This window comes from Podarcis raffonei, chromosome Z, assembly GCF_027172205.1.
Source record: "Podarcis raffonei isolate rPodRaf1 chromosome Z, rPodRaf1.pri, whole genome shotgun sequence".
Taxonomy (NCBI): domain Eukaryota; kingdom Metazoa; phylum Chordata; class Lepidosauria; order Squamata; family Lacertidae; genus Podarcis; species Podarcis raffonei.
Genome location: NC_070621.1, coordinates 47,632,445 through 47,659,791, shown reverse-complemented (window position 1 = coordinate 47,659,791; position 27,347 = coordinate 47,632,445). Strand labels below are relative to the sequence as shown.

Sequence of the window (27,347 nt, the reverse complement as noted above, 5' to 3'; positions counted from 1 at the left end):
TTCTACAAAAACACAAGAAATACAAGACAAGCTAGGGGACACGCGAGTACCTTGGCTAGCACACCATCAACTACATTCCATGTTAAACAATCCAGCAGTAAAATCAGCAGCCACTGGACCCTTGATCAGCTTCGAAAACATTCTCCTGACAGCAGGGGGGCATGGCAAAGGGATTGTTTCCACAATATACAAAATGCTGCTCCAAAATCCCACAAACCGCCTTGACACAATCAAACAACAATGGGAGCACGACATAGGACATGAAATTAGCCCCACTCAATGGACCAGAATGTGGTCTAAACCTCCCTTTGTCCATATCAGCCAAAAGAAGGAAACTCACTCTGAAACTCACAGGTGGTACTTAATACCACGGAAACTGGCATTGATACGCTCAAGAACCTCACTAATATGTTGGAGAAGCTGCACCTCTACATGTGGTGGCAATGTCCTAAAATCCAACCCTTCTGGATAGCAGTCCTTCAAGAGATATGCAAAATAACTAAACAGGTATTAGAAGTCACCCCAGAACTGGCCTTGTGCAACATCGTCCAAGTTAATAATGCCCACTCACATTATGCAGAGCTCATAACCCACCTATTCTCAGCAGCCAGAAGCCTCATAGCCAGACACTGGAGAGATCTGTCAGGAGTAAACATGAGCCAATGGTATCAAATTGTATGGGAAACAGTCTTACAGTGGTACCTTGGTTTTCGAACATAATCTGTTCCAGAAGACCATTCAAGTTCCAAAACATTTGAAAACCGAAAACTCAATACGGAAACCTCAAAACAGAAAACTCAAACAGGAAGTCACCTCAGAAGTTCGACTTCCAAGGTGCGTTCAAAAAGGGAAGCATTTACTTCTGGGTTTATGGTGTTCCGAGTTCAGAAACATTAGTCAACAGAGACGTTCAAAAACTGAGGTACCACTGTACTAGAAAAACTAACCAATAAACTGAAACTGACATGGGGACAAATAGAAGAGGACACCTTCAATCCAGTATGGCTCCCCTTTATCACATACACAGCACAACAAAACGACAAGAATCATACGAATCAATCTGGCTTACCTGACTCAACAAGCCCCGCCCCCGTCACAAATGCAAGCAAATCCCACTGCAGCCAACCACAGCCAACCAACCACCAGTGGCGGAGCTTCATGCGCCAGCACCGGGGGGGGGGGCCGAGAACAGATGGGGGTGTGGCTGGTGTGCGTCCTGGGGGTGGGGGTGCGCTACCGGGATCACGCTGCTGGGGGCGATGCGCTCCCCCCGCACTCCCCTTCCTCTGCCAGTGCCAACCACACCCTGGGCCCCCAACCTCTCACACTACCAAGGAAATGTAATAAATGAATAGAAAGAAAACCTACCCAGCTGACGCTGACACAAAACGCCACATGTACACTATACAAAAGAATATGAGCCTCACCACCCCACCCCTCGTCTCCCCACTCTTCTTCCCCAACATTATATGGTACTCAGCACTAAGGTCTCACAGCAAATGTAACTGATTTGAAAGAAAGAATGTACAACCTGAAAAAGACATGTACTTTTGTCAACCAAGAAAATATTTAATAAAAATAAATTTAATAATAATAATGATGATGATGATGATGATGATGATGATGCAAGCCAGAAGTGATGTTCAGCAACACCAACCTTGTGGTGCGGTTACAGCTAGTGATCTCTGCAGAAACTGTGTGGAAGAAGTCCCCACCCATGAACTGATGGGCAAGGGAGTTCAAGGCTGCTGGTTCAGCTCTGCGCCATCGACTTCCCTCTGGAGAAATCCTTGCAGGAAGCAGTCGAGGCAAAGTTGTAGAGAAGTGATTTCAACCCTGCTTTCTTCGGGGACTGGCAACCTGGCTGAGCTTGCGCGGGGGGGGGGGGGCTTGGATAAGCAGTCGAGGCAGCAATGCCTCTACCTGCTCTTTTTCAGTATCACAAATGGAAAAAATGGTTATGAAGGATTAATTGGGACCTGTGCCAATAGTTCCCCATCCTAAGCTACAGAGATCCAACCTTATTTTTCAAGCCTAGGAACAAGCAGTGTGATTACCAAGGCCAACGTCCACATCCCCACTGCCAATCTTGCCAGTTCCTCCTTTCAACAAATCTCAGGCACTGCAGAGACTCCATGTTAAAGAGCCCAGGGTTAAAATCCCCACTCAGTCATGAAACTCACTGGGTGACCTTGGGCTATTCCCTGCCTCTCAGCTTAACCTACCTCACAGAGTTCTTGTGAGGAAATGTTGGGAAGGATAGGGTTCTGTGCACCACCTTGAGCTCCTGGGAAGGAAGGTGCGATAGGAATGAAATAAACCAGCGAATCCTGACTTTGAGGCATTCTCATCCAGCATTTGCCAGCCCAGAAGCCTGGCTGTCCTCTCAGAACTTTGGCCGAAAATGACTTGGCACCAGGGCACAAAAGTCAAAGGGAGATCCTGGTTCTCGTGAAAGGTTCGAGGGGAGCAGGTTGGAGCAGGGTCCCCCCTGGGAGTTTCCTACCTTCAGGCCTGTACTGGGCTACAATGGTGACCGTCTGCCCGGCCCTCTTCAAGGCAGCCGCCGCTTGTTCATGGGTCGCGTTCCGGAGATTGACGCCATTCACCTGGACAAACAGACCCCGCCTCTGTCAACTCACCTTGAAAAGGGGAAGCTGGTGCCACCTGCTCCTCCTATGATGGCACTGCACACTTATTTCCCACCATGCAACATTCCACCCCTCCCCCCGCCCTGCGACAGCCACAGCCCCACACCAACCCTCTCAATCCCCCAAAGCTGCACATCCCAGGCCCCTCCTGCACCCTAAATGCTGGGAGCAACTTGTCTCAGGTGCTCAGCTGCATGACAAACGACACAGCTTCTCAGGAAGTGAAAACCAGACCTGGCCAAGCTTGGTTGTTTCTTCCTGGAGGTGGCCTACCTGGCCTCTGCACACTTTCGGTGCATTTAAGGGGCAAGCGTTACGCTGCAGGGCCCCACACGCAGGCTCCATTGAAGCTCAAGCTGGGAGGTTCTCGGCTGTGTGTTGGTTTTTTCCCTCCCTCTTCTCAGAGTGAAGAGGAAGCAAGCTTCCACAACGCTGGGCTGGGCTAAGCCAGACCGGTCTGGTGAGCTGCTCTGTGTGGGCAAAGCCGCTCTGTGTGGGTTAACACCTTAGTGCCTGGGGCAGAATCTCTCCAGTCCTGGAGAAGGGCTGGAGGATAGGTTGGGGGTGCGGGAGGCAGGTGCTCCCACCTGCTTGCTTCCCAGCTCAGAGGTCAGCAGCAACTGTGTACCAGAGCCCAGAGAACTCTCCAAATCCACCTCCTCACATTAAATAAGACCTCAGAGCAACACCAGTAAAGGGACCTCATGCTCCACTCACCGAGAGGATGCGGTCTCCACGCCGCAGCTCCCCACTCAGGTCCGCTGGGCCCCCTGCCAGGATGAAGGAGACGAAGATGCCCTCACCATCTTCACCCCCCACAATGTTGAAGCCCAAGCCTGTGGAGCCTTTATGTAAGGTGATCTTCCGGGGCTCCCTGTAAAGGACAGAGGGAAAACATGAAGAGGATACATAGCTGGGGGCAGAATCAGGGCCCACCTGAACATTATTCAACATCCCATGTGCAACACACAGTTGGCACCCAACAACCGGTACCCTCTCTGAACAATCGGTAGAGCTGCAGCCATGACCTAAAATCTCAAAAACGTAGGGCAACACCTTCAATAGGGCAATAAGAGTATTGTCTGTGGGGGGGGGGGGCAACAGAGTTACATTTTACTTTTCAGAGCAGAAACAAATTGCCAGTATGGAGAATGAACTGGAGAATGAACCAGGAATCTTCCTAACTTTCCATCTCATGGGAAGCTGATACCATTCTCTGCCTTGATTGGCTGGTCTTATGCATGATCCTATATTCCTGGACAGTTATGATATGTGCACTCTATAAGTCAGAAAGATTAGCCCCCACTTCTGCACCAAGAAAAGGTGAATTCTGTGTCTGGTGTAAATGATGCAAAGACGTATATTTTGCAGAATATATTCTGCTGCTGCTGCTGCTGCTGGTGGTCGCAAAAGAAAACAAAGTAAAGACACTACCTGTGTCTTAAGGAGAAGGTTCGGGAATGGGAGGTTGGTGGAGGAATAGCTGGCGAGTGGCTATTGTGAGGCAGAATTCCTTTAGGTGCCAGAGATAAAGGAGGGAAGGTGTGGCTTCTCTTTGCTGTCCCTCCAGTGACAGCCTAAAAGGGAGCTGGAAAAACACCCCACCCCTTTCTGAGACCTTCCAGTGCCCTTGTAGGAAATATATAGAAAGCAGAATGCAAGCAACAAGATTCCATCCACCCCTTTGGCATGTAAATCAACAAAGACCAACTCTGAAGTGCCCCCTTTGCTGGCACACGGCCCATTCCTCCCTCCCCCTGATGCATGCAGACTTCCAGCCCTACCCCTTTCACTTTGCAGCCCTCAAAGCTGGAAGCCCCCATACAACCCCATTGCTCACTAGCTCTGCCTCTTCCTTTCTCTGGACAAATGAAGGTGCAATATTAGGGCTCTGTTACCTTGACACTCTGTGCAGATGCCAAGTCCTGGGCTGGAAGAGGCAGGTGTACCCCGGGAGGATTTCTGGAAGCAGCAGTGTGCCCAAAGAGCAGCCAACTGACCCCAGGGCTTGTGAACAAGGCTTGAACCATGCCCCTGCTTGCCCACCCAGCAAGGGGCCTCACAGACCCCTCCCCAAGAAGAAGTACAGAACAGAGAGCCCTGGTACCTGGTCCTTCTTTTGTGCCTGGGAATGGGTTGCTGCTGGAAATGGCGTTTCCCATAAGACATGGAGGAAGAGACGTTGACGGTGATCATAGTGGCAGCTTCTCTGAGTGTGCAGACTGGGGAGCACAGCAGCAGCAGCCTGCATTTTATCTGAGCTTCTCCCAGCCCTCCCTCCTCTGCCCTGCTTTCGGGGGGGGGGCCTACAAGAGCCATCATGAAAAGGTTGAGATGAACCAGACTCCAGCAAGCCCATGGTGTTGGGAGAAGGCACGCCAGGCGCCATTAACCCCTGCTTCCCTAGCGGTCTTTGTGCCACGCAAATGGAAAAGGTGGAAAATGGAGTTTTTAGGGGATTGTTCTGCAAGCTCCTGCCCTTTCTGAGTGTTATGTACTAAGCTTGGATCCTAGTACAATAGGCAGGTAGGATCCTAGAATGCAACAACAGATTGGTTTGCAGGAGAAGACCAATCAGGCTCCAGGAGAAAGTTAACCAGTCTATTAGGCTGGTAGGATTGTAGAATGCAACAACTGATTGGCCTGCAGGAAAAGACCAACCAGGCTCCAGGAGGGAAGCAAATGTACCATAAACAAGGCCCTTACGGCTCATGCATACCCGGTGCCAGTGGTCAGCCATGTCCTCGCCACCCTGGCAGGGTCTAAGATTTTTGGCAAGCTGGCCCTGGCCCAGGCCTATCAGCAATTGCCAGTGAATGGGGCCACCGCCGAGGCACAGACGATTGTAACGCACAGGGGCTCGTTCCGTGTCAAGCGGCTGCAATTTGGCGTCAGCGTGGCACCAGGCATATTCCAAAATCTAATGGACTCTCTCCTCAGAGGAATTCCTGGTGTCACCCCCCTTCTTCAATGATGTGTTGATCGCTGGGGGAGTTCAGGGACCGACTCCGCACCGTTCTGCACCGTTTCTAGACGGACGGCCTCAAGGTGAAGCGGGAAAACTGTCTGCTCGGAGTGCAACAGGTGAATTTTCTAGCATTTACAGTGGATGCAGACGGAGTCCACCCGACCGGGGACAAGGTGCAGGCTATTTTGATGCCCTGGTACCTAAGGGTAAGGTGGAACTCAAGGCCTTCTTGGGACTATTGAACTTTTACCATGCCTTCTTACCCCACAAGGCAGTGGTAATGGAGCCCCTACACAGACTGCTAGACAAGTGGGCCCCATGGGTGTGGGGACAGCGCCAGGAGGCCGTGTTCCAAGCAGTCAAAGACCTGCTCGTCTCGAACTCAGTCCTAGCGCACTTTGATGAGAGGTTGCTGGTGATGCTGGCATGCAACGCCTCGTCCTATGGCGTTGGCGCCATCCTAGGCCACCAACTTCTGGATGGAAGAGAGGTGCCGATGGCTTACTTTTTCCAGACCCTCTCCACAGCCAAGAGGAACTATTTGCAAATAGACAAAGAGGGCCTGGCAATCGTGAAGGGAGTAAAGAAATTTCACAATTTCTTGTATGGGTGCCCCTTTACTGTGGTGACCAACCACAAGTTGCTGCTTGGCCTACTCGCCCCCGAGAAGCACATCCCTCAAGTACTGCCACCCTGCGTCCTCAGGTGGTTGATTTTCCTCACCGGCTACCAGTATAAAAGGGTCCACTGGCCCGGGAAGGCGATGGGCCATGCGGGCGCCCTCAACAGACTGCCACTACCTGAGACCGGCCCCGACCCAGCACCTGCACATGACGTCATGAGCTTGGAACAGCTTCAGGCGCCGGAAGTAGCATGCCACTCCATGAAGGACAGGGTCATCTCCCGGGTCCTGGACTAGGTGTGGCGGGGATGGCCCAGTAGCAACAGTAGGCAGGTAGGATCCTAGAATGCAACAACTGATTGGCCTGCAGGAGAAGACCAATCAGGCTCCAGGAGGGAAGCAGAATCAGCCAATCAGATGGGACTCATTGTGTAAATAATGTATATAAAAGCCTGAGGTTTGGGGGGCAATTCAATCACTGTTTTACAAGCTGCAATAAAGAGCATGAAATCACTGCAGGACTCCGAGTATATTTCACTGAGTCTACTCTTAATGCCATGAAGGGTTGTGGCTGAGTGACAGAGCACACAGTTTGCTTGCAAAAGGTCCCATGTTCATTACCCTCGCATCTCCAGGTGTGGTCGGGTGAGACTGCACCTGAAATCCAGGAGACTGACTCCTGCTTCATGTATACCAGACATGGAGGTGGGGGGTGCAAACCTTTGGTCCTGCAGATGTTGCTGAATTGCAGCTCCCATCAGCCCCAGCAGGCATGGCCAATGGGCAGGGATGGCAGCAGTTGTAGTTCAGCAACATCTGGAAGGTCAAAAGTTCCCCATACCTGCTGTAGATAATATTGAGCTGGATGGCCCAATATGGCTCCAGCCAGTGTCATTAATGCACAATAATACTGAAGGGATAGAATTCTCTAGTGCTAGACAGATAACCACACTGCCTTCTAATCTGGGTGGTTGAATGCAAGGTGATCTTGTCAGAAATGAAGCCTGCTCAGGGTCTAGGGTGTGTGTGCATGTGTGCGTATGCATGTGCGTGTACACACAGAATTGTTGGTCCACCAAGCAAAAGGGTGCATTTTGGGGGCCAGCCCCCCTCCATTCTCACATTCTTGGGTTTGGGAATCTTTTGTTTCTCCCACCTCTAAACTGTAAACAACCCTCTTGCTTCCTGGTGAGGATCCCTGACCCAAACCAAGGCTCCCGAGGGTCACTACAAGGCACAGACCCCTTTTCTTCCTAGCCAGGAAGTTTCACGGTGCCCTCGTGTGGCCAATAGCAATCTGTACAGTCATGTGGCTTTGGAATAAAATAATGGATCTGGAGTCAAGGAGGTCATGCCCTCCAACACTTTTCAGGGCTTTTCCCTGTCATGGAATAAGCAGCGATGGCTGATGCCCATCGCTGGGCAGAAAACAGGGAGGCCAAGAGCAGACAGAGGCAGAACCAGTGACAAGCAGAGCCCAGAGCCAACAAATTTTAGTTTTGTTTCCATCTTCCGCCCTGCTGAGTTGTACAAGGAGAGCGCTAAGACTGAGGAGAAAGTCCCCACTTTACTGAACCACTCTCCATAGTGAGTCCCCACCTGCTTATCTTCACAGACAGTCATGGTCTTGCCCATCCCCTCTAGAGGACTGTTAGCCCTCAGAAGAAGAGCCTCTGTCCCTTCTGGGTACAAAGCAGTGTCTGGCACACAGCAGGGTGCAATAAAATGTTGGCTGGTGTACCTTTGTTACTGTAAAACTGCTTGGAACTTTTTGGGGAAAGCAGCATGTAAATACTTTAGCAAACAAACAGTTTTGCCCTTATCATAAGCAGATAAGAAAGGATCAATGGCTCAGCATCCAGTTCTCACAGTGGCCACCAGATGACTGTGGAAAACCCCGAGCAGGACCCGAGCAAAGCAGCACTCTTCCCTGCTGTGGGAACTGATATTCAGAAGCAATACTGGCCCTGACCATGGAGGAAGGGCTTAGCTACCATGGCTAGTATCACCACTATCATTCTGTTTAGCAATTAAAAAGTGCCTTCTCAACTGTGTAAAGTGTTTTCAAATGCATCACCTCAGTAATCTGCATAATCCAACTGTGGGAAACCTAATACGACCCACAAATACTCCCCACCTGTGCTGCAAGGCCATTTCGGCCAAGTCACACCTACCTGCCTTAGACCTGATGACATAATGAGCCAAACGGAGGTTTGCAGGCACCTGCAAAAGCCCCGCACGGGGCTTTGGAAACCCCGGCAACCAGCCATTCATCAGCACTTTCAAAGTACCGGTACAGGCCTTTGCCCCAACAATTTGATTTCCAACAATGCTGGGGGAAAGCAGGTTACAGGGCTGCCCTGACTTGCAAGGTTTTTGGGAGGAATGCTGCAGCAATGTGCATTAAGTACTAGGAGCATGAAAAATAGTTGTTTTCCTCATCCACATCCCCATTTTTCAAACATGATGATGAAGCGGTTGAAGAAGACTTCCAGCACTTTGGGGCTGGACCTTTAATGTCTTGTCTGTCCTCCATGACAATTACACAGCAGAAGATCACGCAGCTTTGCTCAATTTGCATAATACACCCAGTCCACAGAATCCACCTTTTCTGGTGCAGGATTCTGATTTTTCTTTTCTCAATGGTAAAGGATACTGAGCCTCACCCCACACTCTCCATTTTGGAGACCCACATTTCTGGAAGCCATACAGCCACCCCACATCCCCAGTCATGCCCCACAGCTGCCTGAACTCATGGGAGAAGCAACAAGAAAAAGGAGGTTAGCAAATGGGGCAGGACTCTGCAGGCCTCGATGGCTGCCAAATCAGCTGGAATGGAACTGGCCCTACAAACGTCTATCGGAGAGGAAGTTATACCCATGTTCTTTAGAGATGAACTACCAGGTTCTTCCAAGGGAGAGGCAGAGGAGGTGGGGAAGGGGGTTCTTGCTCACCTGGTGAAGTCCTCATCCCCAATCATATGGCGTGGCACAGGGGAGTAGCGGGCAGGCGCGACCTGGGGCGGAGCAGGGTAAGCTGGCTTGCTCTCCATTCCTCCAAGGTAGCCCAGGCCAGGGTTATGGCTTATGTGGTTGTCAGCCAAGGCAGAGAAAGCTAAGGAGACACAAAGAAGAGGCATCAGTGAGGCAGAACCAAGGGGGCTGAGGCAGGGCTGTGGTAGGGCTGAGGTGTGGGGTGGGGACCCTTGTTTAGAGCCAAGGCCCTGACCCCAGGTGGGGAGCCTTCTGAGGCCCACATGGCAGCCGTGGACCAGAAGGGAAAAGTGGGCAGAATGACCTTTGTGCAGTAGGTTACATGGCAGTCACCAGAAAGGCTTCCCATGCACTCCTATCTCTATTGCCATCCAGGCAAGGAAGAGACATTCCTCCAACTCTACAATCCTATGAGTCTGTATTTCCACAGTTCATGGGTAAGTTCCAGGCAGGCAAAGGCATTCAAGCTGGCTGCTGAGCAGATCTGGTGAGAGGTACGTCCTGAAGAGCAGTTGTGTGGCTTAGCTAGAATCCCACAGTCCAGATGGAGAGGTCTAGATGTTCTCCACCTCTAGGCTAAGGGATACTCCAGAGAGCACCCCATCTTTCTCCCCCTCAGTGCCCCAGGACCATAAATTCCCCCTGGTGCCTGTGAGGTCAAGAGTGGGATGAAATCTGCCCCCCCACCTTTTTCCTTGCCTTCTCCTCTTGGGTCTGTGTGGGGGGTGGGAAGCAGTAACTCAGCGCCTGACATGTTCTCTGGTGCAAGAACTGACCCAATACATTTTGGCAGCTGAGGCCGGATCTGTTGTCCCCGTGGCTCCTGCTGCTCGAGGCAATGATTCAACTTGCCTCATGGGTGGGCTGGTCCTGTCCAGCACCTCCTCTAAGGGCAAAGGTTTGCTGATAGGAGGAGGGGCCAGAGACAATCCCAGTACAGGAGGGGCCTTACTGGAAGTGTCTGACAGCACAGAAGCAAAACCTCCCCTTGTGTCACAGACTAGTTGCACACAGAGGAATGGTGGGAGGCACCAGTTGAGGAACCTCCAAAGGAAGAAGGCTCAGATAGGACAAGGATGAGTGGTCAGAGAGAGAAGAGGGAGAAGACTGGGAAGAGGGGATGTCAGTAGCTGAAGAGGTAACAGGGCTTAGTGAGCTGGGAGAGTGTGGCAGAAGCAGAGGCTGGAGAGGAGGAGGGCCAAGAGGCAAAGATGAATCAGGCTGGTGAAGAAGCCAGGGTGTCTCCCCCTCCTGCTGTGACTAGCTCCCCTCCCACCTGGTCTCCCAGAACCCACAGAGGTATGAAGAGGGTGGAGCAAAGAGAGACAAGGCATTGGGAGTCTCAGATTGCTTGGGAAGGGGGAGACGTAGACAGCTGTGGGAAAGCGGGGCAAGACCTACCAAGAAGAGTTGCTGTGCTCATTAGGCCTGAGCAGATCTTGTTACTAATAAAGAGTTCACTTACTCTGTGTGATTTATTACTGACTTGCTCCTGACACTTTGACAGCCCGCTGGGACTCTCCATGGGAACTGATCCCACACTTTCTGGTTCCACAACCACCTCCTCCTTCTCCTCCAGCTCTGGGGCTTCCTGATGCCCTGGCAGAACCTGTCCCAACCCACTGGGACCATGCACAGGACCACCAGTTCCCAGCTCCCCCCTTCTTTCTGATCCAAACACCCACTCCAGAATACCTCCACAGGGCTCATGACACCCTACATGCAAAATAGCTTCTCTTCCACTGAGCTCTGACTCCCACCCCAGGAGCAGGAGGCAGGGGAGGGCAGGTACGTACTGCTGGCGTAGTCAGGTGGCGCATACATGTCATTGAGGTGGGAGCTGCCTGGCTTGGCCACCTTCAGGTACACCATGTCCGAAGTGTTCTTCAGTGCAGCCACGGCCTCCTCATGTCGGACATCTTGCAGGTTGGTGTTGTTCACCTGGAGAGAGTGGGTATGGCAGGGGCAGGAGAGAGAAAACAGCCAGAGGCTTGTCTATAGGCCAGAAGTGTTGCAGATCTGACAGACTGAGCCAACTGAGATGGGCCAATGAGAAGAACCTTGCTAAATCACATGCATCCCACAGTGCCCAACTGCAGTAGTGTCTGACTGCCTCTGAGCATGGGTGCTCCATCCCTATCACGGCCAATGACAAACATAACAAAACGACTCCAGTATCCTACTTCCCATGGGCGTAGCCAGGGTTTATGTTGTGGGGGATAGGCTTTATGTTGGGCGAGGGCAGAACTGAGTTATCTGTGATGCAATTGTTTTTATTTATTTACTTGACTAGGAGGGGCACCTGCCCCCCCATGCTGCTTCCTGCAGCTAGCAATTGGATGGGCCTGAAGGGCCGCAGGTCTCCCCAGTTTTACATTCCCAGTTCGGCAGAGATAGACTGCCTCTGAGCATGAGTGTTCCATTGTGAATGAAAAACCTAATCAGAGGCCTGCCGGGATCAGATCATCTAGCTGCCTTCCCACAGTAAACGAACGGATGCTTCTAAGAAGCCATGCCAAGCCGCAAAATGCTTTGGGGTGGCCACACAATTGGCAGGCACTGCCCAGCATCCAGCTCCCTTGCACCGAGAGTTGACGCCATCCATGCTGTCACCCATCCCAACGCTTCGAAGAAAACAAGTCGGGTGCTCACTGCTAGCAGTCGGTCGCCAATCTGCAGCCGCCCATCTTTCTGAGCCGCACCACCTTCTATGATCTTGGTGATGTAAATGCTGTTGTCTCCAGGGATGTGCTGGTTCCCGAGACCCCCGGCGATGCTGAAGCCCAACCCTGGGGAGAAGGAGGTGGGGTTAGGGAGCTCTGCGATGGCTGCGCTGGGATGTGGAGAGATCTGCCTGCCATGGGCCACGTAAGAACATTAGGAGAGCCTGGATGCTGGCTTAGGCAAGGGGCCCATCAAGTCCAGGATCCTGTTCTCACAGTGGGAACCCAGATGCCTGTGGGGAACATGAAAGCAGGATCTGGGTGCAGCAGCAATCTCTCCTCTTGCAGGTTCCAGCAACTGGTATTCAGAAGCATTAACACCTCCAACTGTGGAGGCAGAGCACAATCACCCTGGCTAGTAGCCATTGATAGCTTGATGCTCCATTAATTTGTTTAGTTCATTTTTATAGTCTGGTATGTAATCTGGTATAAAATCTCTGGGGTGTTTTTTTTCCTCCCAGGCTACTGCCCCTAGGCCCACCATCCCTCCCCAGTTTTTCACATTTCTATCCTTTCCTTAAAAAAAAAAAGACTAGTAAGCAATAGGTGGGCGAGAGAGCAAAAAAGTGAGTTTCTGGGTCGCTGAATTCTAGACTCTTAGAGGAGCAGGTTGCAGGCATTGGGTTGGAGGGTTTGCTGAGGAGGAGCAAGGGACAGGGGTGGTGGGACCTGTGTCCCTGGCCCCTCTCTCCGGTGGGCTCTGTCACCTACTAAAAGCCACAGAACCTTGCTACATCAAAAGGAAGTTTGCCAATATCCAACCCTAAGGAGCTGAGTCAGGGCCATGACCTTCTGGAGGCCCAAGAGATGGTCTGTGCCTCTGTTGACAGCCTGCTGGAGACCTCCTTCTCAGCAGCAGAATCTGGCTCTTGATTGCACAGGTAAGATGGAACCTGCCCCTGGACTGCTGCTCCTTCACCACAGAAGGAGCACCAGCTTCCGCACGATCCCCGCCAGTGTCTTTGAGCAATCTCTAGTCTTTCCCTGGACCAGCCTCACTCTCTGAGTATAAGGAGGTTGCCTTATACTGAGTCAGGCCCTCTTGTACAGCACTGTCTCTACATCAACCAGCAGCAGGCAGGCAGGGAGTCTCTCCCCAGTCCTACCTGGCCATGTTGGGGATTGAACCTGGGACCTTCTGCACAGACATGGGCTCCAGCAGTGAGCCATAGGCCTTTCCACAGGAAGCTGCCTTACACCAGGTTGGACCATGGGTCCCTCTTGCCCGGTATTGTCACTATGCTACCTGGCAGGATCTCACCAGGATTTGAGCCAGGAAATGTCTCCCAACCCCACTTGGGCTTGAGACCAGGACCTTGTGTATGCAAAGCTGATGCTTCACTACTGAGCCACGGCCCTTTCCCTTTGACCTCAGCAGCTCTTGCTCCAACCACCCCACTTTGCCCTGGACAACTGGGACAAACCCACCTGGGTGTTTGGATCCACCCAGCACTGACCCCTGCTTGGCTCCTGGCCGCAGCCCAACTTCGCGACAGGGGCCTAGAGACCACTGGCCTCCAGGTTTATCCACCAGCCGGGAAGCAACAGCCCCAGATCCATGCTAGCACATGACTGCCAGCAGGGCCCACACCCAGGGCAGTCACCTTTGGGTCCTTTCATCAGGTTGACCTCCATGATGGTCTCTGGTGGGGGCTGCCTTCTCCGCACCAGGAGCCTCACCACAGGCCCCGCTTCCTTCAGGGCCTCCACGGCCTTGCTGTGCACGACCTCGGAAACATCGACCTCGTTCACTCTCAGGACACAGTCGTTCACCCTGCGCCACAGGGGCAGAACAGCCAAAGAGGAGATGGTGAGGGAGGGGAGAACTCCGGAGGGCTAGCATAAGTATGTATATAAATATTTTAAAGAAAACGGCCCTCAATCGCTCCTTAGTGGTTCCCCAGCAGAATGCCCTAAGATGGGCAGGTGCAGGGCCCAAGGTGATCAACCACCCCAAACCCTCCACCCTTACCTCCTGCTGTGTCCTCATTTTACTTTGTAAAATTCAATCAATTTTCTGGGGGAAATCCTGTTTTTAAAATTGGTGTGGTGGGGGTGGAAAATATGGCAATATGGAAAAGCTGGATGAGGGTATGGGTATTGACCTTGGGCCAACTGATAGATGAAGAAATCAAACGTTATACTTATGGTGCATTAAGAGAAAATATCATCTGCCAGTTGTGGCCCAATGGCAATACCTGCAGTTGTAACTCCTTTTAATAACTCTTGTTTGGTCCGGGAGCCTTCTCGGCTTAAGAGAACCCTGAAATATTGGAGCAATTGGATAATTCATTTGAAGGTAAAAAGCCAGGATTACTTTTGATGGATATTTATTATGAATAAATAAATTCTGATATGCAGAGTTTTAAAAAAGACTAGAATAAAGAATTCAAATGTTTACTATGAACCAGAAAATGGGAAATTGTTTTAGCTTTGGGAGCAGATGTATTGATTATATTAAGACTTATGTAGCAGAAAATATTATTCGGAATTTGTTGGACTCCCTTATGCCTGTAGAAGAAAGGGCTATCTAATGTAGGCCTTTGCTAGAGATGTAATATGGATAATGATTCTTGAAAACAAACGTTTTTACAATGCCACATACTTACTAAGTTTTAGGAAAGAGTGCTGGACTGTATAAATAAGATGCTATGGAAAAATTTAAGACTTTCAGAAGTGAATATTATTTTGAACTATATACCTACTGTATGGAAAGTGACAATGTGACAGCAAAAATGGGCTCTACGTGCCCTAATGGTTGCTAAAAGACTAATACTGATGAACTGGAAGAATAGAAATATGATTCCCCTTAATCAATGACTTGACAACATGACAATATTAGAAACTTATGAATGGATCGCTTATAGACACAGACTTTCTTTGCATAAATAAAATGATATCTAGAACGACTTTACACTGAATATATGCAGTTACTAATAAAATTAGTATTTAAATAATAATAATAATGCTATAAACATTTGTATATTAATGTATGGAAATGTAATTGAGTATTTTTCTTTTATTTTTATTTCCATTCACGTTTTCCTTTCTTTTTTTTGTTTTCATCACTTTTTTATAAGTGAAATTCTAATAAAATATCGAAAGAAAGAACGAAAAAGAATCTCGAAGTGGTTAAATCAACATGTTAAAATGGGCACTTTTGGACTTTTGAGCAGCTGCAGTGGGTGCCACCCCACTTCTGATCACTTCTCTTCGGCTTCTCTAGACGAGGACCATCTCTGAGAAAGAGAGAGGGCATGCATGGAAACGCTTCCTTTTCCCAAGGGATCTGGGCAAAAGTCAGATCCAGTAGAATTAACTTCAACCTTGAAAAGCACATAGAGCTGAAAGAGGAAGTTGGGAAGAGCGTCACCCTTCCAAATTCCTCCTGCAGCTGTATGTGCTTCTCAAGAGAGAAAAAGGCAGCCATCCTCTCTACCTCATGACCAAGGATGAGGTGAGTGAGGAGGCTCAGAGGTTTCATGGGCACCAGAGGAAGACCTCATGGGCGCCCTTGAGCCCACAGGTGCCATGTTGGCAACTTTGTGTTAAGCGTACACTGAAACAAAACATGCATATACAAAAAACACAATCTAAAAATGGTCTGAGTGGTACGACCGTGCATTAACAGTCAGGAAATGGCTGAATGAATAGCTGTGAGTATCTATAGAGAGTCTAAGACACACTTTTTAATTTGCTTTGTTTTTACGGCACGCGCACACACACACACAGTTCATCAACAAACATCTCATTTTAGGTTCCTTATCTGTACCTGCTTCCCTCCCCCCCCCCCAAGGCTCAGGATCCACCCTATGGCAGGACACTCACCCCAGACGCCCATCCATGGCAGCTGCTCCACCTGGGATGATCTTGGTTATGAAAATGCCAGGGTCATCAGGAATGTGTGGATTATCGATCCCTCCAGCAATGCTAAATCCAAGGCCAGAATTTCCCTGACAAGTGTTAAAAAAAAGAAGGAATAAATAAATGGGATGAATCATAGAGTTGGCAGGGACCCTGAGAATCACCTAGTCCAACCGCTTGCAATGCAGGGATCCAACCTGAAACTTTGGTGTTATCAGCACCATGCTCTAACCAACTGAGCTACCCAGGCGGAGCTTATATGCTAACGATAATTAGAACAATACAGCAATTCAAGGGCACTGAAGGTTTATTCAACAGAAAGTAATCATGGACATGAATGTAAAACTTGAAGTCTGCCAGTATCCTGATGTGGAAAATGAAAAAATCTCCTAGCCTCTGTTGAAAAGCACAGTCCTACCACATATAGCTGGGTCAGTTCTCGATACCATAAGCTCTGGTTTCCAAGACCACAACAGTGGAAAGAGGAAAAAGGGAACACGCATGTTAGATCCCCTTGCCCAGCCCTCCCCAACGTGGTGTTGTCCAAATGTTTTGAACTACAACTTCAATCAACCACAGTCAGCCATCCAATCTGATGGGAATTGTAGTCCAAAACATCTGGAGAGCACCAGGTTGGGGAAAGGCTGCCTTTTTCTCTCTGTGCTCCCCATCCTTGTACCTACAGAGCCAGGATGCATGTGCCTGCGTGGGAGGACTAACAAAGCCCAATATAGTCCAGAGACAAGTAGCGCTAGCCCTGGCACCACATCCATGGCAAGGGTCCACTGGCTCTCACTCACCCTTTCCAGGACAATCTCTTCATACTTGAACATCCCGTCACTGCCATTCACCTGGGGAAACAAATAGGAAAAGTTTAACAAACAGATGCTGAAATATGAGATGCCCCAAATCAGTACTGGCGTTCCACTCACCCTTGCAGACACACCTGTTTGCAGAAGCATTTCCCTAGACTTGAACTTCCTGACCTAATTTTTTTAATTGCCTTTTTAATTGTTGTGCTTTTTAAAAGCCTTTTTTACTGCAAGTTTTAATTATGGATGTTTTTGATATTTTTTATGGAATTGTTTTTTTGTGATCTTTAATTATGTGTGGATAGCTTATAATTGATTTTATACTTGTAAACCATATAGAAGCTGTCTTGGCATGGGATTATTATTGTGATTAGATACAATTTCTGGGACACAGGATTTTCTGGCACAAGGCTCCCTCCCTTCACAAATATACAGTGGTACCTTGGTTTACGAACTTAATCCATTCAGGAAGTCCGTTCTTAAACCAAAGCATTCTTAAACCAAGGTGTGCTTTCCCATACATAGCAGTGGGGGACTCAAGGCAAAGTTCACAAACCAAAACACCTACTTTCGAGTTTGCAGCATTCTTAATCCAAGTTGTTCATAAACTAAGCTGTTATTAAACCAAGGTACCACTGTATGTCCTAATTGTAAGGGCTCATCCACACTTACCTTTTGCCTAACACTTTCTAGACACGGGTCTGTGCTTTGAAGTGCTGCATCTGAGCACTCCCCCCCCCACATTACTTTCCCCAGGAAAACCCCCCATTTAACACTGAATCGGAATAAACAACAATCCAGATTTTCCACAGATTTGCTGTTTGCTCTGATTCAGTGGTAAAGAGCAGGTGCATCGGGGCGAAAAAACACAAAAAACAAAATCCCGGTGCTCAGACACACTTGTATTTTAAAGTGGAACTCTGGGTGAGGCAGAAGGAGAGACCTGAAGAATATCCTAACAGCCTCAGCAAGAAGCTAAGAAGTGGATGGGACATATTCAAATGCACTGGAAGCTAAGGGGGAAAACCAAAAGAGATATTTATTAATCCAACACATTAGAAGAGACAGCACATCTAAATGTTTTGTTTTGATTTATCTGAATTTCCCTAAAAAAGGGCTATTAGGGTTCAAACAAGTTGGATTATTAAATCCCTCCTTTGACAACCCCATTCCAATTCACTCCCACTTCAAGTTCCTTTTTGGGGTTCTCATTTTGTTGCATCATTACATCCTCAAAGGACTACTGATTGTCGTGACTAAATGGCCATGAAAAGTCCAATTCTGAATTTTGCAGGCTCTGCACAAATATACCTCCCCTGCCAGGGAGAGGAGCATGATGCAGCTTCTGCATTAACTAAACAAAAATTCTGCACATAACCACAACTTGCACCGCTTATTCTGCTTTCTAGATCAGCAGAGAAGGGCCGGGACAGATGGGCTGGGGAGGACAGAGACCAGGGACCAGCGGAAGCAGGTGGGGGAAAGCAGCAATTTTGAAGGGCACTGAAATGCAGAGTGTACCTGGGAGAAATTAGATTCAGTTCACATTTAAAGGCAAACCTTACAAATTTGTACTTTTTGGGAAAAAAATATGCATCCTGAAACACAGGCATCCTCTTTCCCAAATTTTGCAGCGCAGTTCTCTAGCCAAGTAAGGTGCACCCAAAAATGCATACACTGGGGCAAAGCGTGCATAAAAATGCATATATTAGTGAAGATAATGTACAAAAATGCATTGTGACAGGGGAAACTGCTATACAAAAAAATGTGTACATTAGGCAAAACTACATACAATTTTTTTGGAAAAATGCTTACTAAAATGTGTTAATAATTTCCTTTTAAAACTGTTTCTAAGAGAACTGAACTCAAGATTGGAAAAATGAGAATGAGAGAAACTAAAACGCCCATCCCTAATCTCACTCACCAAAACCAGAGAAAAAGCTGGGAGTTTTATGTCCCAAAGGCAACAGATTTCTGTGGCCAGCAAACAGAATATTCTAGAATTTCCAGGTGGAATTTGTCAGGAGTGCCCAGTCCTGTTTTTATTTTCTTTTAACACATGCATAACACAGATTCTTGACACATTGTGGTCACTCCATATCTAGAAGTGATATGGGAAGACACACCCAGGAATGCTAAGTTCTCCATGCCTTGGAGTTGTGAGACAGGATTTGTGCGATGAGCTGTGCCCTAGCTACGGGGAAGGGGGGACTAGCCTGGTTTTTGCCCCGAGTGCAGCCTGTGTGGGTGTGGGTGTAGGCAAATGTGTCTTGGGTGTGTGTGCTGAAGTGGGTGTTTGACCTGGGCGAAATAAAGCCTAATTTCACCTTCGGCAATGAGCCCCACACCACTGTTGGCAAGAGAGAGAAATTTCCTTCCCTTCACAGGACATTGTAGGACCCTGTGGACAAGGCACAAAACGCACAAGAAAAGACGCAGACTTACAGAGAGGGCAGGCTCCAGGGTTTCTGTGTTCACAATAATGGGCGAGGGGCTGGCCTGAAAGAGAGACAAAAAGAAAAAGCCACGGTTGTTCATTTAAATTCCCATGATAAGAATACAGGAAGCGCTGCCTTATACTGAGCCCAGCTGCAGGTCCATCTAGCCCACGGTTGTCTGCACTGGCAGGCAGCAGCTCTCCAGAGTTTCAGGAAGGGTTCTCTCCCAGCCTTGCCAGGGATTGAATATGAGAACTTTTGAAGGCAGGTGATCCACCACTAAGCTACATCCCTTCAACCAAATCAACCCAGGCCCTCCCTTCCCAGAATGGCTTCCTGCAACCACTCAATCTGCCCCCACCAGAAAAGCCACATTCCCATCTACAGTTCTCCCCAGGAAGCAAATTCCCCCAGCTTCTCTATTGTGCAACAGCAGGAAATCAATCCACCTTTTTCCCTCAGTCCAGCAATTACCCTGCCTCTTAGGAACCAACCGAAAGCTTTCCGGATATGGATTCTAAGGAACCGCCTTACCCCACGTTCTTCAACTGAGGGCCTTCAGATATTTGTCTGACTACAACTCCCATCATCCCCAACCAGCTTGGCCATTTTGGACAACCACACCCATCAGTCATGCTGGCTGGGGATGATGGGAATTGTAGTCCAAAAAGCTGGAGGGCACCAGGTTGAAGAAGGCAGGTTTACTTTGACTGCTAGTTCTCCAGCCCCAGGCAGTGATTCTTGTTGGATTTGTTACCAAAGGTCCTTGTAACCCAGAGCAGGGCTGCAAACATGCTCCCGTTCTATGGAACAGCGTTCCTGCATTTCCCAGAAACAACTGAATATATTTTTGCTCCAAAAAGCTGCCTTGGCTGGATGAAAAGATCTCTGCTCTGTGTTTTTAACTGCTTTTTATGCTGCTTTTTACTGCATTTTGTACATTGTCTTGAGACATGGGGTGTGAAAGGCAATCAATTATTGCATCAATCGTAATAATGATAACTGCAACAAGCACTGCTGGTGCAGGTAGCTGGATATAACACCTTTCACATACAATGCATGTGCTGAGCCAATTTACCCTCCTCCCCTTCTAAAGCAAATGTAAGGTATCTCATGGAAAAGAGACAAAGAGAGAGAGAGAGAAAGTTGAATCCTGTACTGTGTAGGGTAATGTTTTTGCAACAACAACAACAGAATTAAAAAATGATTTGGCATTTATTTCTGAATTTCTAGCCCTGCTTTCCAGTCATTCCAAGCAACTGTATTTTTTTTTAAAAAAACAGTTCAAAGAGCAATTTAAAAGCACATTTAAACATGCATTATTGAAATACTAAACGTATATAATAAATAGGACACAAGCCAGTTTTTAATAGTAATTGTAAAAAACGAAAAGAAAATTTCCAGCTCTCCACACCTAGTGGATCAAAAAGCTGGCAAATATTAAAACACGTTCATGGCCTTCTTAAAACCACAGGCAGTTGAGTACAATGCAAGTCTGACCTCCGCCCGCCCACCCAAAACCCACTTGGGATTGTAAACCCCTGTTCACAAAATCCCTGCCCCAACCCAGGGCTACATCTCTCTTCTGATTAAGCAATTGGGAGCTGTTCAGCACAAGAACCTGCTGAAGGTAAGAGGAGGGAGGCTTGCTCAGTGGTTAAGAGGTTAACTTTGCAAGCAGAAGATCAAGCCTCCAGGACCAGCTGGGAAGTGATGAAGAAGACCTTTCTCTAACAGTGAGAGCCACTGCCTATCAAAGCCATTATTATTATTATTATTATTATTATTATTATTATTATTATTATTACTATTATTAACAACAACAACAACAACAACAACAACAACCTGCCTTTCACCTTAAAGTGGATGGGTTACAATAATTACATGTTACACATTATTAAGAACACTTCACAATATTAAAATATTGTAGAAACACCTTACAACCACAGAGAAAGGTAGGTCCTAAAGATATACATCTCAAAAGCCAGGGCTAATAGGTGAGCCTTCAGCACCCACCCAAGACACCTAGCGGAGGTGCCAAGGGCATTGGGGATCCACATCTTTGGGGCTGCCACAGGACATTCTCTCTCCTAGGCAGCCCCCCCCCCCCCAGATTATGAGAGAAGTGGAACAACTAAGAGCGGGCTGCCAACTGGTATTTGCATAAAAATGGAAAGAAAAAGCAGTTCCAACGAAAGACAATCGACATTTAAAACTGATGGATTAAGCAGAGATGACAAAACTTACCAGAAGAATAAGAGATCAAAATGAGAGACTTTTTTTTAGCAGAATGGGGGGAAATTGTTGAATATATGAAGACAAATGGTAAACAATTTTAGAACGTTAGCAGGATTGACCTAAACACGAGCAGTAAGAAATAACGTAAATTTGTAAATAGGTTTGAATTGGTTATGCAGTAAGATTACGATATAAAGTAAAGGATTGCAGGGGGGGAGTTGAAGAAAATGCAGGTTGCATTTGTTTCGATTTAATTTTTGTTGTTGAAATGTTGTAAAATGCAAAAATGCAAACATATTTTTGAAAAGGAACAATTAAGAGAGATGCCTCCACTTGCATTAGTACCTAATAGGGTATTAAGGAAGGAGATGTGATTTCTATTGTCTGCACCTTGAATTGGGCTCCATATAAAGCAGCTTCGTGGGGCAAGAGCATTCCCGAGAACAAAATAAGCTGCCCCTGATTTTGGCATGATCGACATTGCCAAAAGCCAGGGCAATGGAGTTTTAACATGCACAGAAGGGGAGTGGCTGGAAGAGGCCCAAGCACCTCCAAAGAACACAGCCAGGATGTACGCATGCCTGCTGGGTGTGTGTGAGAGTAATATGGCCACTGCCATTCAGACGGCAAGAGGCTGGCTAATGAATGCTGCCCTGAATTCTTCCAGCTATCAGAAGAGATTTTCCCTGCCCAAGGGGGAACAGGTTGGTCCCTGAGGACTGAGCCGTGTGCTGCTGAAAGGCCTTGTCACATCCCTTCCATCCAGGCCACTGCCTCCCATTCTTGTTGCTCATTCAATCTCCCTGAGATGCTCAAGGCAGCACTCAGGACCCTGAAGAGCTCCCCATCCCAGCCTGGTTTCCAGCCGAATGGGCAGAATGTCCCTGGTGCGGCTGTGAAGAAGTTGCAGACCGGGGAAAGCTTCTAGGGGATTCTGAGCTCACATAAAAAATGGGGAGGGATGCTTCAGGGGGCAACGGGCCATGAGAGAAGGGGCAAGAAAAACACAATAGGGGAAGGATAAGCAGAGGAATCAGGAAGGGGAAGCAATAAGCAATGTGACCAAGCTATCCGTCCCCAGCATCTCTGAACAGTTGGCATGTGTTGGGCTGGTGAATTGGAAGCTGGCCACTGAGAGACCATTAAGCATATAGGGAGACACTGGTCTGATGGCACAGAGGGAGGACCTTAGTTTATTTCTTTAATTGACACATTGCATAACCACCTTTCTTTCTCAAAGAAACTTCAAGGACCATTGCTTTGTGGCGGAACCCTTGCTTGGAATGCAGAAGGTCCCAGGTTCAATCCCCACCATTTCCAGATTTAAGATGACAATGGCAATAGTATCAGTTGCAGATGGACAAACAAGCTGATCTGCCATAAGGTACCTTCCTATGTTTCCCAGTTGGCAAATGTAAAAAAGGAAAGAAAGAAAAAACAGGAACAGAAAGAAACCTGGAACCAGATATAACAAGAAGAGAAGTGGGTATCCAGCATTAAAACTAGAGTTAGGATAAGACCAGATTTTTAAAAGGTCCAGATGCCTTAAAAAGCATCAGAGTACATGCTAGGTAGGTCTCCCTGGGAGAGCTTTCCAAAGATATGGTGCCATAACCAAAAAGGCTCTGTCTAGTCACCACCCACCCACCTAAATTATTTATTTACTATATTTGTATCCTGATTTTCCTTGGAGGAGCTCAAGGGTGGTGTGTACAGCTGCACCCCTACCCTCAACTCCAATTTATCCTTACAACATCCCTGAGATGTTGGTTAGGTAATTGCTATTGCCATGGTTTATTTCATGTATGAATTGCTTCCCATGCAGCAACTCAAAACACTTTACAAACACAATAAAGCCGTATGTAAAGCAATTGCATACGTTCTTGGAGGACACACAGATTATTTAGATCCATTCCAATCTGGGTTCAGAACCTTTGCAGAGAGTGGGAAATGGGGGAGTGTGACCTTGTTCCTGCTTCTTGATCTCTCGTCAGCATTCTCCTGGACCAGTTGCAGGGAATGAGAACTTGGGGGCACCGTACTACAGCGATTCCAATCATACAGCGTTGGGAGAGTGCCTTTCTGCCCCCTGGTCGCTATGCTATGGGGTGCCACAGGAGGCTATCTTAACTCCAGTGCTATTTAATATCTGTTGTGAGAAATCATTAGGGGCTTGGGGGAAATGCAGATGGCACTCAGCTCTATTTCTCCATAACAACTGAATCAGGATGGGCCATGCAGCCTGGATACAATGGGGAAATGGATGAAGAAAAACAAGCTGAGCTTGGATCCTGGCAAGGTGGAGGCACTGTGGGATGAGTAGCTCCTCTGTCTGAGAAACTGGTCAGTTATCCACCCTGGATGAGGTTGCTCTGCCCCTGAAAGAACAGGCTCGTAGTTTGGGGCACTTCTGGATCCAGCTCAGTCACTGGGGGCTCAGGTAGCATCAATGGCTAGTACAGTCATACCTCGGGTTAGAGACGCTTCAGGTTGAGCGTTTTCAGGTTGCATTCATGGCAACCTGGAAGTAACGGAACAGGTTACTTCCGGATTTCGCCACTCGCACATGCGCAGACGCTCAAAATGATGTCACACGCATGCGCAGAAGCGGCCAATCACGACCCGCACACGCGCAGATGTGGGTTGCATTCTGCTCAGGATGCGAATGGGGCTCCGGAACGGATCCCGATCGCATCCAGAGGTACCACTGTACTGCCTTTTACCAACTACAGCTGGTTTGGCAGCCGCGAACATACCTACAATGGAATAGCCTTGCCACAATACTTCATGCATTAGTTATCTCAAGACTAGATTACTGCAATGCATTCTCCACGGGGCTTCCCTCATGCTTGATCCAGAAGTTGGAGTTAGTGCAGAATGCTGCAACATGATTGCTGACAGAAGTCAGGCCTTGTCACCTGTGCTCAGAGATCTGCACTGGTTGCCGTTTTGCTACTGGGCCAAGTTCAAGGTGTTACTGTTAGTATTTTAAGTCCTTAACAACTTGGGACCAGTTTACCTACAAGATCGCCTTGACTCACACATACCCACTCAATGGTTTTAGTCAGCGGAGTTGCCACAACTTCAAGTGCTACATAAAGCCCATTCTGCATTTGCAGGAACTCAATTGTTTGGTGTGGCAGCACCTACACACTGGAACTCCCCCCCTCTTGAGATCAAGCAGGTGCCTTCACTGCATTCTTTCCTTCTTCCTGGGGAAAACCAAGTTTAGTCAAGCCTACCCAGAAAAGCTGGTGTGAATTTTAATCTGTTTTAGTATTTTAAACTTGTATGTTTCAAGGTTGTTGTTGTTTTGTTTGCATATAAATTTTATGAAGCAAATGCATACGTACGTACATAAAAAGTTCAATAGCACATCTAAAACCATTATACTCCCACCCACAGAGTTAAAAGAGTGACCCATATAAAAACAATTTCAAATCCAAGACAGATACTAATTGAGGAAACGGCCACAATAGCAAGCACCACTTGGAAGACTTGTTGAAAGGGGGACATCTTAAACAGACTTTGAAAAGGCAATGGAGGCAGTTCCAAAATGTGAATGAAGTTACATGAAAAGCTCAATTCATATACTGCAAGGAATGGACCTCCTGATAAGCTGGTATCTGCAGGACACCGTCTCCTGCAGAGCACAGTGATAAAGGTATGAGACACTTTTTGGGTTGTCAAACAATGAATGGTGCAAGGTCACCTGTGAGCTTCATGGTTCATGGAGGGGATTGGAACCCAGGCCACCCTGGTCCAAGTCCAACACTCTAACCACTGCCTCACACTGGCTCCCTTCAGAAGGTGGGGAGAGGGGAGATATATATGAGAAAGGTGACAGAACAAAGGCTGAGGGTCTGTTTATATATCAGTAAGATGCACCAGACTGGTTCTCTGCTGTCACCTGACGTCCAAAGCCAGGAGGCAGAAACAGAAACACGGTTCCAGCCCCAGTTGCACAAAGAAGAGTTGTGTCACACCAACAGCAGACTGGGGGAGTTGAGCAAAGGTATGGGTGGGGGAAGCCAAGGAATGATCAAAGGTGAATCTGGCAGGACAGCAGCAGAGGGCAGAAGCTCTCGGAGAAAATGCATCTCTCCACAGCTTTTTGCCACAATAGTGGAACAAGCAGAAGCTTCATGCTGAGAAGCAATTGTAGCCCTGACTGCCAAATGCTGGCAGCCAGGAAGAGAAGAAGGCCATCACCTCCTTAACCTGCTGGGGAGTTTCCAGAGGCATCTGGCTGTAGGACACTGGACAGATGGACGCTGGCCTGATCCAGCAAGTCTGCTCTTTAAGATCCTGTCACAGTTCCACACTGTTTTCTTCTCTCTGTCTCTCTGTGTGTGTGTGTGCATGGAGAAAAGTAAAGGCAGCAGCTCTACTATCCTAAGCTTGCTTACTTGGAAGCACATCTCTCTGGGATTCAGTAGGGTTTACTGTTGACAGGATTAGGCTAGAAAGTGGCCATGAATATCCTTAGTGTAATATGAAAAGATGGCTGGGTCTGTATCAAGGCCAGTTTTAAGAAAAGGGGATGGAGCCATGAAAACATGGATCTGCAAATGACACTGAACCTGGGAAATGGGGGCAGGGTGGGGAACACTATCTAAACGAAAGAATAGGATTAAGGTTTTGGAATGACCCTTCGCAGCCTGGGGCACTTGAGGGAAAGCAGCATAGGGGGCAGGTGCCTAAGACCCAGGGGCAAAATGCAGCCCCTCACAGTGGCGTAGCGTGGGGGGTGCAGGGGGGGCTGGCCGCACCGGGTGCAACATCTGGGGGTTAGGGTTAGGGGGCGCAAATCCACAGGTTGGGGGCGCAAATCCACGGGTTAGGGGGCACAAATTACTTGCCTTGTCCCGAGTGCTGACAACCCACGCTACGCCATTGGCCCCTCATATCTCTTTATCTGATGCTTGGAACTCTCCTCAGACCACACCCTTCACAGGTCCTGGTTTGCACCCAGAGCATTTTCTATTGGCAAGAATGTGGCCTCCATCTCTGATATTGCTTTGAGATGCAAGACTAATGCGCAAAGGTGAAATAAGTATTCATTGCTCCTCCCACTTTTGATTCCTCCCTCCCTACTACAGACAAATGGCCCTCAGAAGATTGCCAAGGAGGAAATGCAGCCCTCGGGATGAAAAATGTCCCCCCACCCCGATGTAGCACATATAATAGAATCATAGAATTGCAGAGTTGGAAGGGACCATAAGGATCATCTAGTTCAACCCCCTGCAAAACAGACCCTCCAAGTGTCCCTATTTTCCAGGGACAGTCCTGGATCTACAGAAGCCGTCCCAGTTTCTGATTTGATCCCAGAATGTCCTGCTTTTCCTTAGGACGTCCCTAAGGAGAGATGTTGGAGGGTATGGAGTTATCGGACCCCCAAGCCATCTGAAAGCAGCCCTGTATAAGGAAGTTTTTTAATGTTTAATGTTTAATGTTTAATGTTTTCTTATGTTTTTAAATATGTTGGAAGCTGCCCAGAGTGGCTGGGACAACCCAGTGAGATGGGTGGGGTATAAATATTATTGTTGTTGTTATGGAATAGGACGTCCTTATTTTCATCAGAAAAATATTGGAGGGTATCGCAGTGCAGGAATCTTTTGCCCAATGTGGGGCTCAAACCCACAACCCTGAGATTAAGAGCCTCATGCTCGACCAACTAAACCATCCCAGCTAGGAACCATACAGCTCCCTGAGAAGGCTGCCAAGTGTACAAAATGGTACAGCAAAGATAGAGCGCCTGGTGAGCTCCAGGTGTTGCTGGACTCCAAACTCCCATCAGCCCCCAGCCCTCACAGCCAATGGTCAGGGGTGATGGGAGTTGTAGTCCAACGACTGGAGGACCACAGGTTCCCCACTCCTGTAATACAGTGAAATTCATTATGGGTGGAGATTTACATGTTGGGGGGCGGGAATACCCACAGAGGATACAATTAACCGAGGAAGATTCTTACCATGCCTGAGAAGCATGTGATGATTTCATAAGTAGAAATACAGCCCTACTGATAGCATTTAAAAGC

The 27,347-nt window shown here is 48.2% G+C and overlaps 1 protein-coding gene across 11 annotated transcripts in view; it reads right to left on the bottom strand.

The window, feature by feature from the left end:
* Positions 1–27,347, bottom strand: part of DLG3 (discs large MAGUK scaffold protein 3) — a 110,253-nt gene that overhangs the window by 35,537 nt on the left and 47,369 nt on the right. For 9 of the 11 annotated variants that reach the window (XM_053373182.1, XM_053373177.1, XM_053373174.1 and 6 more), the window contains 9 exons: positions 19,079–19,132; positions 16,622–16,672; positions 15,786–15,910; positions 13,562–13,731; positions 11,887–12,023; positions 11,031–11,175; positions 9,196–9,355; positions 3,369–3,525; positions 2,507–2,609 (listed from right to left, as the gene is read on the bottom strand). In XM_053373182.1, coding sequence (XP_053229157.1) covers positions 2,507–2,609; positions 3,369–3,525; positions 9,196–9,355; positions 11,031–11,175; positions 11,887–12,023; positions 13,562–13,731; positions 15,786–15,910; positions 16,622–16,672; positions 19,079–19,132 — 1,102 coding nt within the window. Of the gene's footprint in view, positions 1–2,506; positions 2,610–2,885; positions 3,002–3,368; positions 3,526–9,195; positions 9,356–11,030; positions 11,176–11,886; positions 12,024–13,561; positions 13,732–15,785; positions 15,911–16,621; positions 16,673–19,078; positions 19,133–27,347 lie in introns of those variants that run through there. The other 2 variants (XM_053373183.1, XM_053373184.1) reach the window with 2 other exon arrangements.